This window comes from Rhamphochromis longiceps, linkage group LG6, assembly GCF_057381845.1.
Source record: "Rhamphochromis longiceps isolate RC_006_pf linkage group LG6, R_longiceps_female_GT1.1, whole genome shotgun sequence".
Classification (NCBI taxonomy): Eukaryota; Metazoa; Chordata; class Actinopteri; order Cichliformes; family Cichlidae; genus Rhamphochromis; species Rhamphochromis longiceps.
Window position 1 is genome coordinate 22,584,629 of NC_140562.1, and position 14,653 is coordinate 22,599,281.

At 40.6% G+C, this 14,653-nt stretch overlaps 1 protein-coding gene across 2 annotated transcripts in view; it reads right to left on the reverse strand.

The window, feature by feature from the left end:
• Nucleotides 1-213: 213 nt before the first annotated feature.
• Nucleotides 214-14,653, reverse strand: part of npnta (nephronectin a) — a 56,976-nt gene continuing 42,536 nt past the window's right edge. For both annotated transcript variants that reach the window (XM_085409757.1, XM_085409758.1), the window contains 5 exons: nucleotides 14,129-14,551; nucleotides 7,263-7,352; nucleotides 5,984-6,082; nucleotides 2,019-2,278; nucleotides 214-1,870 (listed from right to left, as the gene is read on the reverse strand). In XM_085409757.1, coding sequence (XP_085265883.1) covers nucleotides 1,760-1,870; nucleotides 2,019-2,278; nucleotides 5,984-6,082; nucleotides 7,263-7,352; nucleotides 14,129-14,551 — 983 coding nt within the window. In that variant the 3' untranslated portion in view covers nucleotides 214-1,759. The remainder of the gene's footprint in view (nucleotides 1,871-2,018; nucleotides 2,279-5,983; nucleotides 6,083-7,262; nucleotides 7,353-14,128; nucleotides 14,552-14,653) is intronic.

Genomic DNA, 14,653 nt, shown 5'->3' on the forward strand with positions numbered 1-14,653 from the left:
GCCAGAGGGCTAAATCGTGTTTTTTTTTTCCTTCCAAATATTAACATTTTACCATGTTTTGTAAGGATTGTGGGGCTAGGTGGACTGGAAATGTAAATTAACTGGCTTAAACAATATTGTGTTTTTGTGTTCAGACCACACAAAGGATTTTACAATACAAGCCACATTCACAACCCAAATGCTCACCCACACACACATTCAGAACTTTATTGATTGCACTGTAAAACCTTTATTTGTCTCACACATCCATACCTACAGCTAATTTAGAATCACCACTCACCTAGCATGTCCGTCTTTGGAAGTAAGCCAATTTTGTTTTTTTGTTGTTTTTTTGTAAACACACCATTCAAATGTTTTTTTTATTTACATACTGGTCTGGATAATTCTGAATTTGGTGAATGCAACCATGCACACAGAAAACCTTTACAATGCCCTTCATTATCACATCATACAATATGCAACTATGTGCTTAGCAAGTTACAAACAGAGCTTTATACCATATGAAGACACATTTTTGGACACTTTAAACAGCCTTGCACTACACAAGGTTTTGATCTGTGTACATGTTCTTTCCTTAAAAGTTGAAATATCAACCAGCTGAAATCCAATCAATATCTACGTATGAATTTACATAACATATAAATCACACAACAAATGGGATTGTTTAGAGTATGTACACACAACTACATTTACAATAATACAATTTGTGAAAACCTAAAAAGGTGTTGGTGTCATCATCTTTATAACAAACTGCACTTAATATAACAAAGCACAAAGTGTATAATAAAAAGTAACTTTTCGGTTGACTCGAAAATCGTACAATGATTCTGTTTTACACGTTTCAAGTATCTGAAGAACATGATCGCAGAGTTTTACCAACCTCAACAGGCAATAACACGATAGAAAAGATGCTAAATATCTGAACTTTCTGCGACCAAGCAGGTCTTTGAAATGCTGTGGCAAGAAAAAGGACCTTTCAGACAAAGCTGTGCTATAGAACAGTAGCCGGTAATTAAAACGAAAAACAACTCACATTTGACCAGCAAAATTAGCGGTAAACTGACTTTTGGTGTTATGCTGTGGGCCTATATCAGATTGAAAGAAATCTGCATTAGAACCAATTCAATTTTGACAAATAAAATTTGTATTTTATGTACATTTTTAAAATCTCCAACCAAAAGAAATCTACCGCTTGTTTCTTCTTCTTTTTTTCTGATCAAAACAGTCACAAAATGCACCCCTGGCCACATGTTTTCACCATTAAGCAACTAAAAAAGCAATGGCTTGTGGTTAAAGGATCAAAGCAAAGCAAAAGCGGGCTCCCTAAATAAAGGAACAATCCTCTCTCCGGGAAGAAATGAAGTGAGCGTGGGCCTGTCAGCGGTGCGGCTGGAAGGCTGCCAGTGCTGTTAGGTGGAGGACATTTCCATGGTGAGTAGGTACATGCACACTTTAGAGTAATAAGGTGATGGAGTGAGATGGAAGCTGAGAGGACTGGGGATGTGCTGCTGGGATCCACCCACGAGAACAGGTTCGGTCCTTTTATTAACGGACAGCCGAGTGAGAGAAACCCACTGTTCTGCAGACGCATGATTTGGGGGGGATTTTGTTTACACGACGGCTGAGGGGTTTAGGGAGGGATCTGTGAGTGCCCAGGCAGAGAGAGAGAGAGCGGGGAGAGGGGGAGTCACAACAGAGTCCGTTCTCTTTGAGATGAGTTTCTCTCTTGTTTTCTTTCTGCCTCGCCCTGTTCTGTCAGTCAAAGTCTCCTCAGATTGTGCTCCTCTGTGCAGGAGCCTTTCCTCAAGGTTATGTCGTCCACGGCCATCTCTCCGCTCCTGCCTCGCCCGCGCTCCCCCTTCAGGATCACCTGATGAACAGCAGTAAAATGAGGCACACTGAGGTATTCTTACATAGGAACAGGAACATAAAGTATGAACATTAAATGATGTTAGATGTTTAAATATTTTTACTTTATGAGAGACTCATTATTTTTTTATATTTATTGTTATACTTACACTTTCCAGGCCTGTGCCCCATAATGTGATCTGGGTGTGTCTCCAGCCATTTCCACCTGTTCGACCCCAGACTGCTGGACTGTACTGCTTTCCCTTCTTCACAAACACTTGGAGCATTCCCACATGGTGACCTGCCAGCTTGTGCCGGAATGACAAGCACAGATTGCCGTCATTCCAGGGAGGGATAAGGGGGAGGACCAGCCGCGCTCCTCGTCCAGTCCTCTTGTTTCCTGCTTCGGGTATCGTTAGGTAGCGTCCACCTGCGGATGCAAGTCACAGATTTTAAGTCAGTGATGACATGGTAATCTAAATTTTCACAAAAAAAAAAAAGAAGTAAAGACTGAGTTGTGTTGATAAGATTAAGCTGCATGAGCTTTTAGTGAGAAGGCTGTACTCTGAAACTACTTAATAAAATAATCAATGTTTGTGGCTTTGCCGTTTTTTTTCTAAATGTCATGTTGTTTATCACCTATATCACCATCAGTCTGTACACAGTGCAGAAAAATATATAAGCAAGAATCAGGGATTTGGTTTGAATGCACTTCAATTGAGCCAAACAAAGTTGAAAGACAGATCTGAGAGAAAATTTGTTGAAACAGACCAGAAGAACTAAAATGACCAAAAAAATGGACAAAACTCTCTTTCCTTTAGCTTTGTTTTTGGGATGCATGTGCATTTTTACTGCCACAGAAACTGGTTTCTATTTCACCATGTATACCATCACACATACCTGTCATTTAAAAACATTTTTATTGGCGTTATTTTCTAGAATCCCGATGCAAACTTCTGATGACAATGTTTCCCTAGTGGTTTCTAGAAAGCCACATTGTGTTTTCCTGTCACTTTATTGCTGTCACTTGAAGAATAGTAAAAAGAAATATACACACCAGCCAATTCAATAGGTACACTTTCGAAACTGCTTGTTAACACAAATATCTAATCAACCAATCAATGGCAGTGACTCAGTGCTTTAAGGCATGTAGACATAGTCAATATGATCTGCTGAAGTTCAAACTGAGGATCAGAATCTGGGTCCAAGGACTTGCTTGTTAGGACTATATGATTAGCAAAGATCTCCTTCACATACTGCTACACTACGCTTGAAAGTGCATTATGGTTTTCTGATAAGGCTCCATCTGTCAACCAGTGGCTACAGTCTGTGATATGTATTGTGCCAATGGAAGCCTTCTCTACAGCACTTAAGGACAAACCTTTCCTTTTCTATCGCACATGGGACCCTTTTTTGGCCCATCTGGACACTCCTTCTGCTCAGAGGTTGAAATCGGGCTTACGGGATTTAGCCTGGCAACAAAGGGACAATTGTTAACCTTTTTCATTGTCTATTACTATTGCTGTTGGGTTTTTCTTTCTACCTCCCAGGTCCTGCTATACATGTAGATGCATCTTTGTCCTGTATATGTATATGCTGGTGACTGCTGTTTTCCTGCTTTGCAATTAAAAGTTCAATAATAAAAAAAACAATAAAAAAAACTGGGGATCAGAATGAGGAAGAAATGAGATTTAAGTGATTTTAAACGAGGCATTTTGTTGATGCCATATTTGCTGCTCTTGGCTGCATGTTATTTACTGTACTGGGATATTTCTCCACAACCATCTCTCGGGTTTACAGAGAATGGTCTGAATAAAATCAAAACACATGAGAGTGGCAGTTCTCTGTGTAAAGTAAAGCTCTATTGATGTCATAGATGACATGAGAATGGCCAGACTCAGACGGTATAGCAACTCAAGTCATATCAAAATAACGCAAAGGTCATCTCTGAACGCACAACATGTGGAACATTGAAGTAGATGTACTACAGGAAACCGAGGCTACAATTCCCAAGGGCTCATTCGAATTGGACAATAGAAGACTGGAAAAATGTCGCTTAACTCTCCATTTCTGCTGTGACATTTAGACCAGCGGTCCCCGACCCCCGGGCCTCGGACTGGTACCAGTCAGTGAGTCGTTTGGTACCGGGCCACGAGAGTTGAGGCTCAGGTGTGAAATGTATAGTTTTCAGGGTTTTTATTGGTTTTCAGTGTTATTTTGTTATCGTTTTTAATCGTTAACACGGTTTTCCTTGGTCTTTTCACGTGTGTTATGAATAAATCTTCTTTTTTTCGGTACCGGTACTAGTTTTATTTTGTTGTATTTATCCGCGACACCTTAAAGGCCGGTCCGTGAAAATATTGTCGGGCATAAACCGGTCCGTGGCGCAAAAAAGGTTGGGGACCGCTGATTTAGACGATAATGTCAGAATTTGGCTGAACATCCATCCATGCTTTCAAACATGAAAGCATGGATGCTGTGTTGTATCAATGGTTCAGGCTCGGTGTGATGGTGTGATGGTCTGAGGGACAGTTTCTGGTAACACCATGAGCCTCAGGCTTCCTGCATATTGTTGCTGACCATGTCTGTGACTACAATGTGCTCATCTTCTAATGTCTGCTTCCAACAGTCAATCAATCAGTCAAGGCTTTATTCACCACGTGCAGGTTGCCCTGCAGTGAAACACGCCATGTCACGAAGCTCAAATGATTTCTGTTTTTTGAACATGACATTGCGTTCACTGTACTCAAATGGCCTCTACAGTCACCTGATCTCGATCCAATAGAGCACCTTTGGGATGTGTTGGAACAAGAGATTCACATCATCGATGTGTAGCCAAAAAACTGCATCAACTGTGCAATGCTGTCATGTTTTTGTAGTGTACTTGTTTTTGTTTTCCTGTAATTGTGGTTAATTTATCATTTAAAACAAACATGGTATATAAACATAACTGATACTTATGTTTCTGTGCATCAAAATCTCCAAAATACATATACAGTATATAGATACTAGACAAACCCTTGACCCATTTATGTTTCTTTCCCTCAAAATACATGTAGTGGCCCTGGCAACTAGATGTATTTTGGAGATTTTAATTTATGCATTAGTTAGTGATAGTTGAGCTACAGTTTTAAAAATTTAAAGGCGATAGAGCCTCTGAGTATTAGCTGATTAATGCTGATGTATTTTGCTTATACAGCATGTATGGCTGGTGTTAACTGCAGGGGGTGTATTAAGTATCTGCAGGCACACAGAAGCTTTCTGCATAAATTATGAGCGCTCTCCAAATCTATGCCAATCCTCTAATGGGCATGAGTGTTTGCCCGTGGCTGTCGATCAAAGTACTTAAAGGGATGAACAGTAAATATTTACATGCTTCATAACACACTGGGGATTTTGCAAAAAACTAGGCAGACACACACACACACACTCACACATATATGTACAGTATAGCTAAGCGATTATTTAAGTGTTCTGATTAACATTAGTAGCACAGAGAGGTTACTGCAAATTGAAATGTTGTCCATTAAAAGGAATTTCTCTAAGTCAGCACTTAGCTTATGATTCATTCTAAATGATTGGTCAGGGATCTTATAGGTCTGGGGAAAGAAAAAACCTTTATTGCCTTTGTGAAGGAGCTCGGACTTTAGCTGAAATGAGGCCTCATTCGGAATGTCTGAAAACACTAATAACTGCAAGACTAAACGATTTGCCAAAGGAAACCAAACCTAGTTAAACAGTTCCAGTACACTGCACCTTTAAGCCTTCTCACTACCCGTAGAGAGTCCTCTTAACATAATTCACTATGTCTTCTCCTCGTCTGAACCCACAAAGTAACGGTGTTGTATTCCTATTTAATGTGAGCCACAGGTATCCCTGATGGGTCACGTAATCTACTTTCTCATTTGCATCGCTTTGCAGAGTGAAGCGCTAATCTCCAGAGGAGACAAACGACTTCCCTGGAGTGATTTCACCTTGACCTGTAATTGAGTAGAAGCTACTTAGATTGCCAGAGTGTGAGTTTGCGCGTGTGAAGCAGCACGGCTCGTGTTATTTCTAGTTCCTGCCAATAAAACAAACACTTTGCCGTATTACAAACGTGTGACTGAGGAGAATCAAGTTGCCCTTCAATTACCTGATGGATCAGGCGTCGTCTCCCAGTGCAGGTCCCCGTCTTTGTCCCTGATCCAGCCACAAAGACCATCATCAAAGGAGCAGCTCAGATACCCCGACTCTGAATAGAAGAAAAAAAACACACACTTTTCAGAGAAGTGGAGAATGCACACACTTGCACGAGGCGTCAGTCTGCTCTTTGTAATGCTTCACAGTAACCTTGCTTTTTTTTGCCTCTAACTTCCCCAGGAGCGAGAGGACTGGCGAAGCTTCTTCTGATGAACAAGATGATACAATAAAAGCGTAAACATTTGTTGTAATGTTGTAATCTCTCTGAAGAGATCTGATGCACTGGAGAAAAATGAATTGGAAATGGAGCTGCACAAATTACGAGCAGAAGTGCATTCATCTATAAAAATAAGAGAAAAATATCATAAATATTTACATGAGCTGCAGGAACTGCTGATGTCATTGTGTTTGTAAGTGAACACAAAGACTACTGTTTGCATGCCTTGCATTGTAATTAAAATACATCGTGGTTACAACACAGCTGTAATATTCAGTGACTGATGATTTCTAAGATCCCAGTGATGATGCCCAGACAATAACATTAAGGCAACACAGGCAAAGCAGCTGCTGTAGCATGCAGGCGCTGCGGTACAAATTGGTTCGATGAAAATAACATCCATCATTTTGTCCCTGAAACAGAATTTCCAAGAAGAAAGAAAAAAAAAATGCCAGTTCATTTTCTGAGCCAATGAAAACGCTCTGTGCCTGTGACACGGCGTATCAAATGATACACCCAAACCACAATAAACACACAACTAAATCATTAGGCAATCTTTGCTGCATACCATTGACATCAATAAATCACATTGAGCAAACATGACAGGAGAAGCCATCTCCTCACAAAAGCTTGTTGTTGTGGGAACCTCCTTAATAACTCAAGTATTACGAAGGTTTTGGGCGAAGCTGTGATGTGCTTCAAAATGGTCAATTCATCATTCAAGCAGTCAAGCAATCAAGCTGGCGTAATGCAAAAAGTGGGAAAAGTCTTGCACCGCTTTCTGGGCTGCGAGCCATTATTTAAACCGAAACGACCAGATGTCATGTGTCACCCCCTGGTGAAGGCCCTATCAAAACACATCTGGTCACTGTAATACCTTCACCCTCTGCAGCAGCACTGCGGGAGATGATTGTCAGTTTCATTTTGGTCACGGTAAATGCGGCTCGTCCATCATCATTCGAGCTCAATGAGCGGGGCTCTTGCTGATTGTCTCTGTCAAATGTGTTTTGTTTACCTGGGTCATCCTTGGCTTCGTCTGCCGTGTTGCCGAGCTCAATGTCAAAGTCAATGTCGAGGACTGTGTTGCCACTGGGGTTCCGGGGGACTGAGAGGAAAGAGACAGAGAAACAGAGACAAAGGCTTAGATAAAGGATTAACAAAGGTATTATGTTTGTTCACTAACGTCTGCTTGTGGCTGTTATATCCCTTTGTTTCATTACTCAAAGATTTTACACGGCGAAATCAATGTCATGGCTTAGCACCTCCATAACCAATGTCAGTCACAATTAATAACAGGCAAGACTCCAGAGACTGGAATACCTGAGAAAAACCTGTAGCAACACTAGAGGTCTAATGTGAGTCATAAAGAGGAAAAGGAAGATGGCTCATCTGATGCAACATCTGAGCAAATGTTACGGCTGCACACCTAGCAGCTTCAGTACACGAACGTACACGAGGTACACGGCCTCTCCTTAAATAGCCTCTTTCCTTGTCCGATGGTGTCACCCTGACCAAAATATCACAGACTGAGCCGAGTCATTAAAGGTCAAGTGTGCGCCGGAGAAAAAAAACCCATGTTTTTTTTAGTGAGCAATGTTTTGACCTTTTTGTTCTGTTAGAATGATCACTGTCTGATTTTAAAATGCCTTTTGAAAATGGTTGAAAATGTCAAAAATATATAAAGTACAGAGACATCCTTATTGGCTTCCTGTTAAATCCAGAATTGAATTCAAAATCCTGCTCCTCACATACAAGGTCTTAAATAATCAGGCCCCATCTTATCTTAATGAGCTTGTAGTACCATATCACCCTATTAGAGCACTTCGCTCTCGCTCTGCAGGCCTGCTTGTTGTTCCTAGAGTATTTAAAAGTAGAATGGGAGGGAGAGCCTTCAGTTTTCAGGCCCCTCTTCTGTGGAACCAGCTTCCAGTTTGGATTCGGGAGACAGACACTATCTCTACTTTCAAGATTAGGCTTAAAACTTTCCTTTTTGCTAAAGCATATAGTTAGGGCTGGACCAGGTGACCCTGAATCCTCCCTTAGTTATGCTGCAATAGACGTAGGCTGCCGGGGGATACCCATGATGCATTGAGTTTTTCCTTTCCAGCCACCTTTCTCACTCACTATGTATTAACAGACCTCTCTGCATTGAATCATATCTTTTATTAATCTGTCTCTCTTCCACAGCATGTCTTTTATCCTGTCTTCCTTCTCTCACCCCAACCGGTCGCAGCAGATGGCCGCCCCTCCCTGAGCCTGGTTCTGCTGGAGGTTTCTTCCTGTTAAAAGGGAGTTTTTCCTTCCAACTGTCGCCAAAGTGCTTGCTCATAGGGGGTCATATGATTGTTGGGTTTTTCTCTGTATCTATGAAGCGCCTTGAGGTGACTTTTGTTGTGATTTGGCGCTATATAAATAAAATTTTATTGAATAATTAATTAATCCAGGTCTCTCTGTGTGTCTGTGCTTTTAAGGAACAAGCATCCCTATGAATTTGGTTGTAGAGTATATACCTATGAGTGATGTAAAAAAGAAAGGGCATTGTCTTTCAGCTCTAAGGTTTAACATATCACGCTCTTACTGCTTCCAGAGGAATTAGGAGGGTAAAGTAGCAGCTCGGTCCTGCTAATCAAATGCGCTTAATTAATTCATCATGAGCAAGTGTGAGCAAGGAGAAAAGACCACAGCAATGACCTTAGAGAAGCAACTGTTGCTCTCCATTAATCTGAGAATGGTCAGAAGGGTAATTTCTAAACAATTTGAAGTCTGTTATTCTGCAGTGAGAAAGATTACTCACAAAGGAAAACATTTGTGAATAAAACTCAAGACTCTCCCAGTCTTCCTGGGAGTGGACGTCCAAGCAAATTCACTCCAAGGTCAGATTGTGCAGTTCTAAGAGAAACTGCAAAAAACCCAGAAGCTGCATATTAGACTCAACTACCCAGAGTCCCGGTTTGTTTATCTATCTATCTATCTATCTATCTATCTATCTATCTATCTATCTATCTATCTATCTATCTATCTATCTATCTATCTATCTATCTATCTATCTATCTATCTATCTATCTATCTATCTATCTATCTATCTATCTATCTATCTATCTATCTATCTATCTATCTAACAACTAAGGATGTCTTTGTAATGTGGGGTAGAGGGGGGAGAAAAACATGTAAACAATAATTTGAAATATGCTGTGATGTTTGACTCTTGACCTTGTGTGTGTGTGCGTGTTTGTGTGTGTGTGTGTGTGTGTGTTTCAAGCCAGTTATTTGGTAGTAAAAGCTGCAGAGTTGATATTCTACATTCTGCCCAATTGCCGAGCAAAAAGTAAAGAAAGAAAGAGTTTAAGGTTTAGAGACAAGTGCAGTGTACTTATTCCTTTCTAGACACCGTGTAGCTGCATCTTTTAACCGGCAGGTTAAACATCGCACTTCATCATCCATCCATCACTGTCGCTCAGTGAAAGCCTCACATCTCTGCAGCTTGCATTCAGAGATTAAGAGCCTTATTTAAGCCTAATTTACAAGAATTCCTGACACAATTCACGGCATGTTTATATTCTGCAAAATATGTTTATTGGAGTTCTTGCTGACTTCGATGGAGGTAGAAGTGGCAGGCAACAACATTAACATGAAGAGGGGGAAGCAGCGAGACACAGCTAGCCTGCCTCTCTCTGTAGTTAAACAAATGTGACTATTAGCATTTCAAAAGCTTACTAATTGGCAGTTCTGGCACTATGTCTTTAAACCTTATCCAGACAGAGTCATAACAATTTGTTGTTTTATAGGCATTTGTGTAGCATTATCATCATTATTTGGCTGGAAGCCGACTTCATGGTGTTTTGCCAAGCAAACAGCAGAGATGCTACGCAGGACAAGCTGTCGTTGTAGTAAAAACCAAAGACACTGTCATTTTTTTTCTTTTACATTCCGCTTCTAACACACGTCGATAACAAAAATGCACAATTCAGATAAGCGTATCACTTCATCTCAGCCTCTGCTCCTTATCTTACTGTGAGGTGATCACAGCTTTCACATTTTTCCTTAATGATTAAAAGGTTATAGAGACGAGGTTTTCAAAAACGGATTCCGCTCACTTCACGGGTCAAGACCCAAAGGAATCTGTGAAAACCTTTGAATTAGTTCCGACTGAAACGCACACCTGCACTCGAGAAGCAGCTGAAGTATTCTTCACGCCACGGGGCTCTTCTTCATTTTCATCCCTATTTCCGTCTAATTATTTGAATAATCACTCAGTGATGTCTCTCCTCCCCTCCTTCCCTCTCTCTCTCATCTGATTCAAGCCATCCTCGGCAAGCTCTGATTTCTAGAGCTGCTCTGCCGTAGTGCGGACTATTAGATTGATGTCTCCCTCAAGCAGGGCAGACAGGTGTTAAGGTAATCTTCTCTCCTCTTCCCTTTTTCTAATTATGTGATGCCATCTGGCAAGGTGAATAGGAACCACAGTATCTCACCTCTTATTCTGTACTTAGTTTCTCGGCATACATATTTTTGAGGGAGAACAGCTTAATGCCGAGTTTTCAGTAAACACTGTAATTTGCTGTGGCTACAAGCAAGCAAAACGCCAAAAGAGAGACACTTCTTGGAAATAAGCTTTATCGGGTCTTTAATACACAGACAGTATTTGTTAGTGGGATCAACTCGTTGCTGCTTTTTTTGTCTTATCGTTGGATTTACTGAGCACTGTCAACAAAATACAAAATTCCAACCAGCCCTATCATGTAGCTCGAGAGAGAAAACCGCCCGTTTCATCTGTTACATAAAAACGAGGATCGTGATTTCAGCCCTGAACTGCATATTTCAGACTTAACAGTGGGCGAGTTTTCTCATTAAGAAACAATTCACAGTTCTGAAAAGGTGCAGCACACGATTGGCCTGATTAGCTCCTTTGTTAAAGCCAAAAAAAAGCAGTCTTACCACCTAACATTATTTATAATTCATTCTGTTATTTGGTTTGATTGAGAATGTGATTCATTTTGAAGGTAATTGGTGTCAGAGTTTGATGCTTGGCCGAGAGCACTGCGTGACATGTGAATAACAAACGGTCTGGCTAAGTTTGTGTTTGTCACTTGAAGCCAAAAAGATAATTACCTTGAGAAGAGAAAGACATTCCTTCTCTCACTGTACAGCTTTGTGACACTGAGCTCATAATACTTCATTTTCTTGCAAAAAAAATTGGACATTATTTCCATACAATAGCTGCATTTTGAAGGTGGGTGTAGCTCTATTCAAATGGAAATCACTGTGAATTCGCCTATATAGGAGACTTAAAGGGAGCGTTCGTGCCAGAATCAAATTTACATATTTTACCTCTGGTGTGTAGTGCGTTTTATCGATCTTCTTTTCCCAGAAATTATAAACTGTTTACTCAAGAAAAAAAGCAAGTGGCATGTAGTTTGACTGTTGAAGATGAGGCAGGGGATTTCTTTAAAACTGAAAACTGGCTGCCACTACAGGCTAGCTGGAAAACACATTAAGGTGACCAGATCCCAATAAAGTGAATGTGGAGCAAACACTGTGTTTGTGTGGGACAAAGTGGGACACGTCAACAACACTGAGAGGTTTTCTGAAATGTTCATATCCAATTTTAAACTAAAAATACACTAAACTGCGCAGGTCACTGGGTTGTCATTTAGCAAATACAGGACAAATATACAGTGATCATAAAAGGAAGCTTCAGTTTGTTCTTATAGACTCGTGCAATAGTCTTTATATACTCCTGTGTTCTCTTTTATTTCACTGTTATTTCAGCAGCTCTTCTGTTTGGATGTATCTATAGATAGGATGACACTTTAAGCAATTTTTATCCAATTATGACCCACACAGCCTGCGTCACCACACAACATATCTTCCGCCTGTGGGAAATGGCAAACTACCTTTAACAAAAACAGACAAAACCGCTTTTTTTGCAGCACCTACTGTCATATTCAAGAAAATCTACAAAGTTTGTGACTTTTTTGGGGACTTTTAACTTTACCTTCTTCTTCTGACTATAATAAGAAGTGTTTTCTTCATACAGACTGCGTAAAAGTGCATGTCCCGCAGAACTAGTCAAAATATGGCACATTGTCCAAAATGTGGGAAGGGGGGGAAACAGTGGGTAACAAACTCCCGCTCCAGTGTATCTTAACTGGTCTTGAAAGTGACCTCTAAGTTTTGAGTTGAACCATTTTGAAGACTTTGCAAATGGAAACTTTGAGATTCAAATTTGCTGACATATCTGAGCTAACAAAGCTGGAAGATGAACTTTATACACCAGCTGCCAGCTGCTGTTTATGGTAATATATGAAATCTGGATGTGCGAATGCAACAACTTAACCCCTTAATGCCAAGTGGATCGCATTTGATACGTGAGTTTTTGTCGCATTTGATACGTGAGTTTTTGTTTTAGAGTTTTGAGTTTTTGAGACATCTACATCATCAGTGTAATTTTCCCCCCTGAAAAAAATAAATAAATTGCACAGTACATTTTTAAACAATACACTGCAAAAACTAAAACTAATTAAATTTTTTTTAAAAACACACCAGATGTAGCAAATGTGATACAAATTAAAAGATAATTCATGCAGATGTTATTAAGACCCATGATGTAAATGAACAGTTCAGCTATAAGGAAACCAAAAGAAAACAGGGTTCATTTCATAATCACAAAGCTGAAGCTGTAAATGTAAATGCACAGGTGCTTATAGAGCGCTGTTCTGAACTGAGCACTCAAAGCACTTTTCATTACAAGAGTACCCAATCATACACAATATATTCACACAGAGCTTTATTCTGTGTCTGAGCCCCATGTCTCACATTCATGCACTCACATACTGATTAATGCTTATCTTGACCAAGGGTGCTTTAATATACAGACAGGAGGAACCCGGGCATCAAACCACTGACCTTACAATTGCAGGAGAACATGTTGAATCGTCCTGAGCCACAACCCCAAGGTAACAAACAAGGCTTTCCTACATGTTCAGAGCAGTTAAAGCTGTTCCATCCCCCCAAAAAATACATTTATAAGAACAACGTGTAGTTCTATAGCTGCTATGTGAAAGACTGCATCACCTGTATGGAGTGTTTAAGCTCATTGTTTTTGTTCTGCAGCCCACAGCTTTACTGTTCTGGTTCACTTTTACTGCCTCTAGTCAGCCTTGTTTTCCAGACACAGCAGCTGTTCTCAGTGAAAAAGCTGTAAACACTCATTGTACACTACCTGCCCTGCAACAAGCAGCAATCACTCAAAATAGCAGCTCGCTGCTGAACATTGCAGAGCATTTAGCAGCTCAGGAGCCAGATTTTTTTTCTTATATACATCAAAACAGATTAGTGGACGCATGTGGAACAGACAAAGAAACACCTTATAAGACTCTACAGTTGGATCTAAATATGTCTTATGTCACATGATTTCCTGATGAAAGTGTCCCTCACACAACACAACATCAATCGTTTTATGACTATGTTTGGATAGTGAAGTGTAAAAGGGGACATTTTAATAAGCAGATGTCTTCTTCATTTTGGGAGCACTGAACTTGTTTGCCAGATAAAAAGAAAAACACACATAAAGTTAATACTGATGTTGCTCTTTGTGTGCCAGATGTGTAAACAAACAGCTGCCTGCTAACAACTGTACGAGGTAAAAATGTAAATTTTGTGCTTACGGCTTCCTCCGGTAAACATCTGGAGGAAGCACATCAAACTGTTGCTTTTTTAATATTTCATGTGTATTTACTTAAGAAAAAACAATATCTATACTTATGACTCAAAAACTTTGAGTTATAAGTATGTATCTGAAAAGGGGAGGAAGCTATCACAATGGCTTTAAATCACCTGTTGAAACAAAACAACACCGTAGTAAAGCAAGAAGCCTCTTACTGTGAACATCCCCTCTCTGCTTGGTGACCTCCTTCTGGATGGTATTGTCCACTGGTGTGACCGGTGGCAGTGGCAAGGGTGGTCTGGTGGGAACTGCTGGCCTTGGAATGTAGGGTTTGCGAGTGGGTACCGGTGGCTTTCGGGTGGGTATGAAGGGCTTTCGGGTGGGTATGAAGGGCTTTCGGGTGGGTATGAAGGGCTTTCGGGTGGGGACCAACGGCTTGTGTTGCGATGGGGTCACCCTCGGGCGGGGTGCCTTGGTTGTAGTTGTAGCGGTTGGCGGCAATTTAGGGAAGATGATCTTTGGAGTGACTGGTGGGCGAGTGGTGGTGGTCCTCTGCTGATCCAAGTCTGGGATGTGGTTGTGATGATTTGGAGGCACTTTGCCTGGTCTCGGGGGGTCAATAACCACTTTAGGGATGGCTGAAATAATGAGAAAATGCAGATGGAGCACTGAAATATGAGCACTTAAGAGTTAATGAGGCATACATTTGCAGACTAACTGCAATTATTAGCCTCACTTTT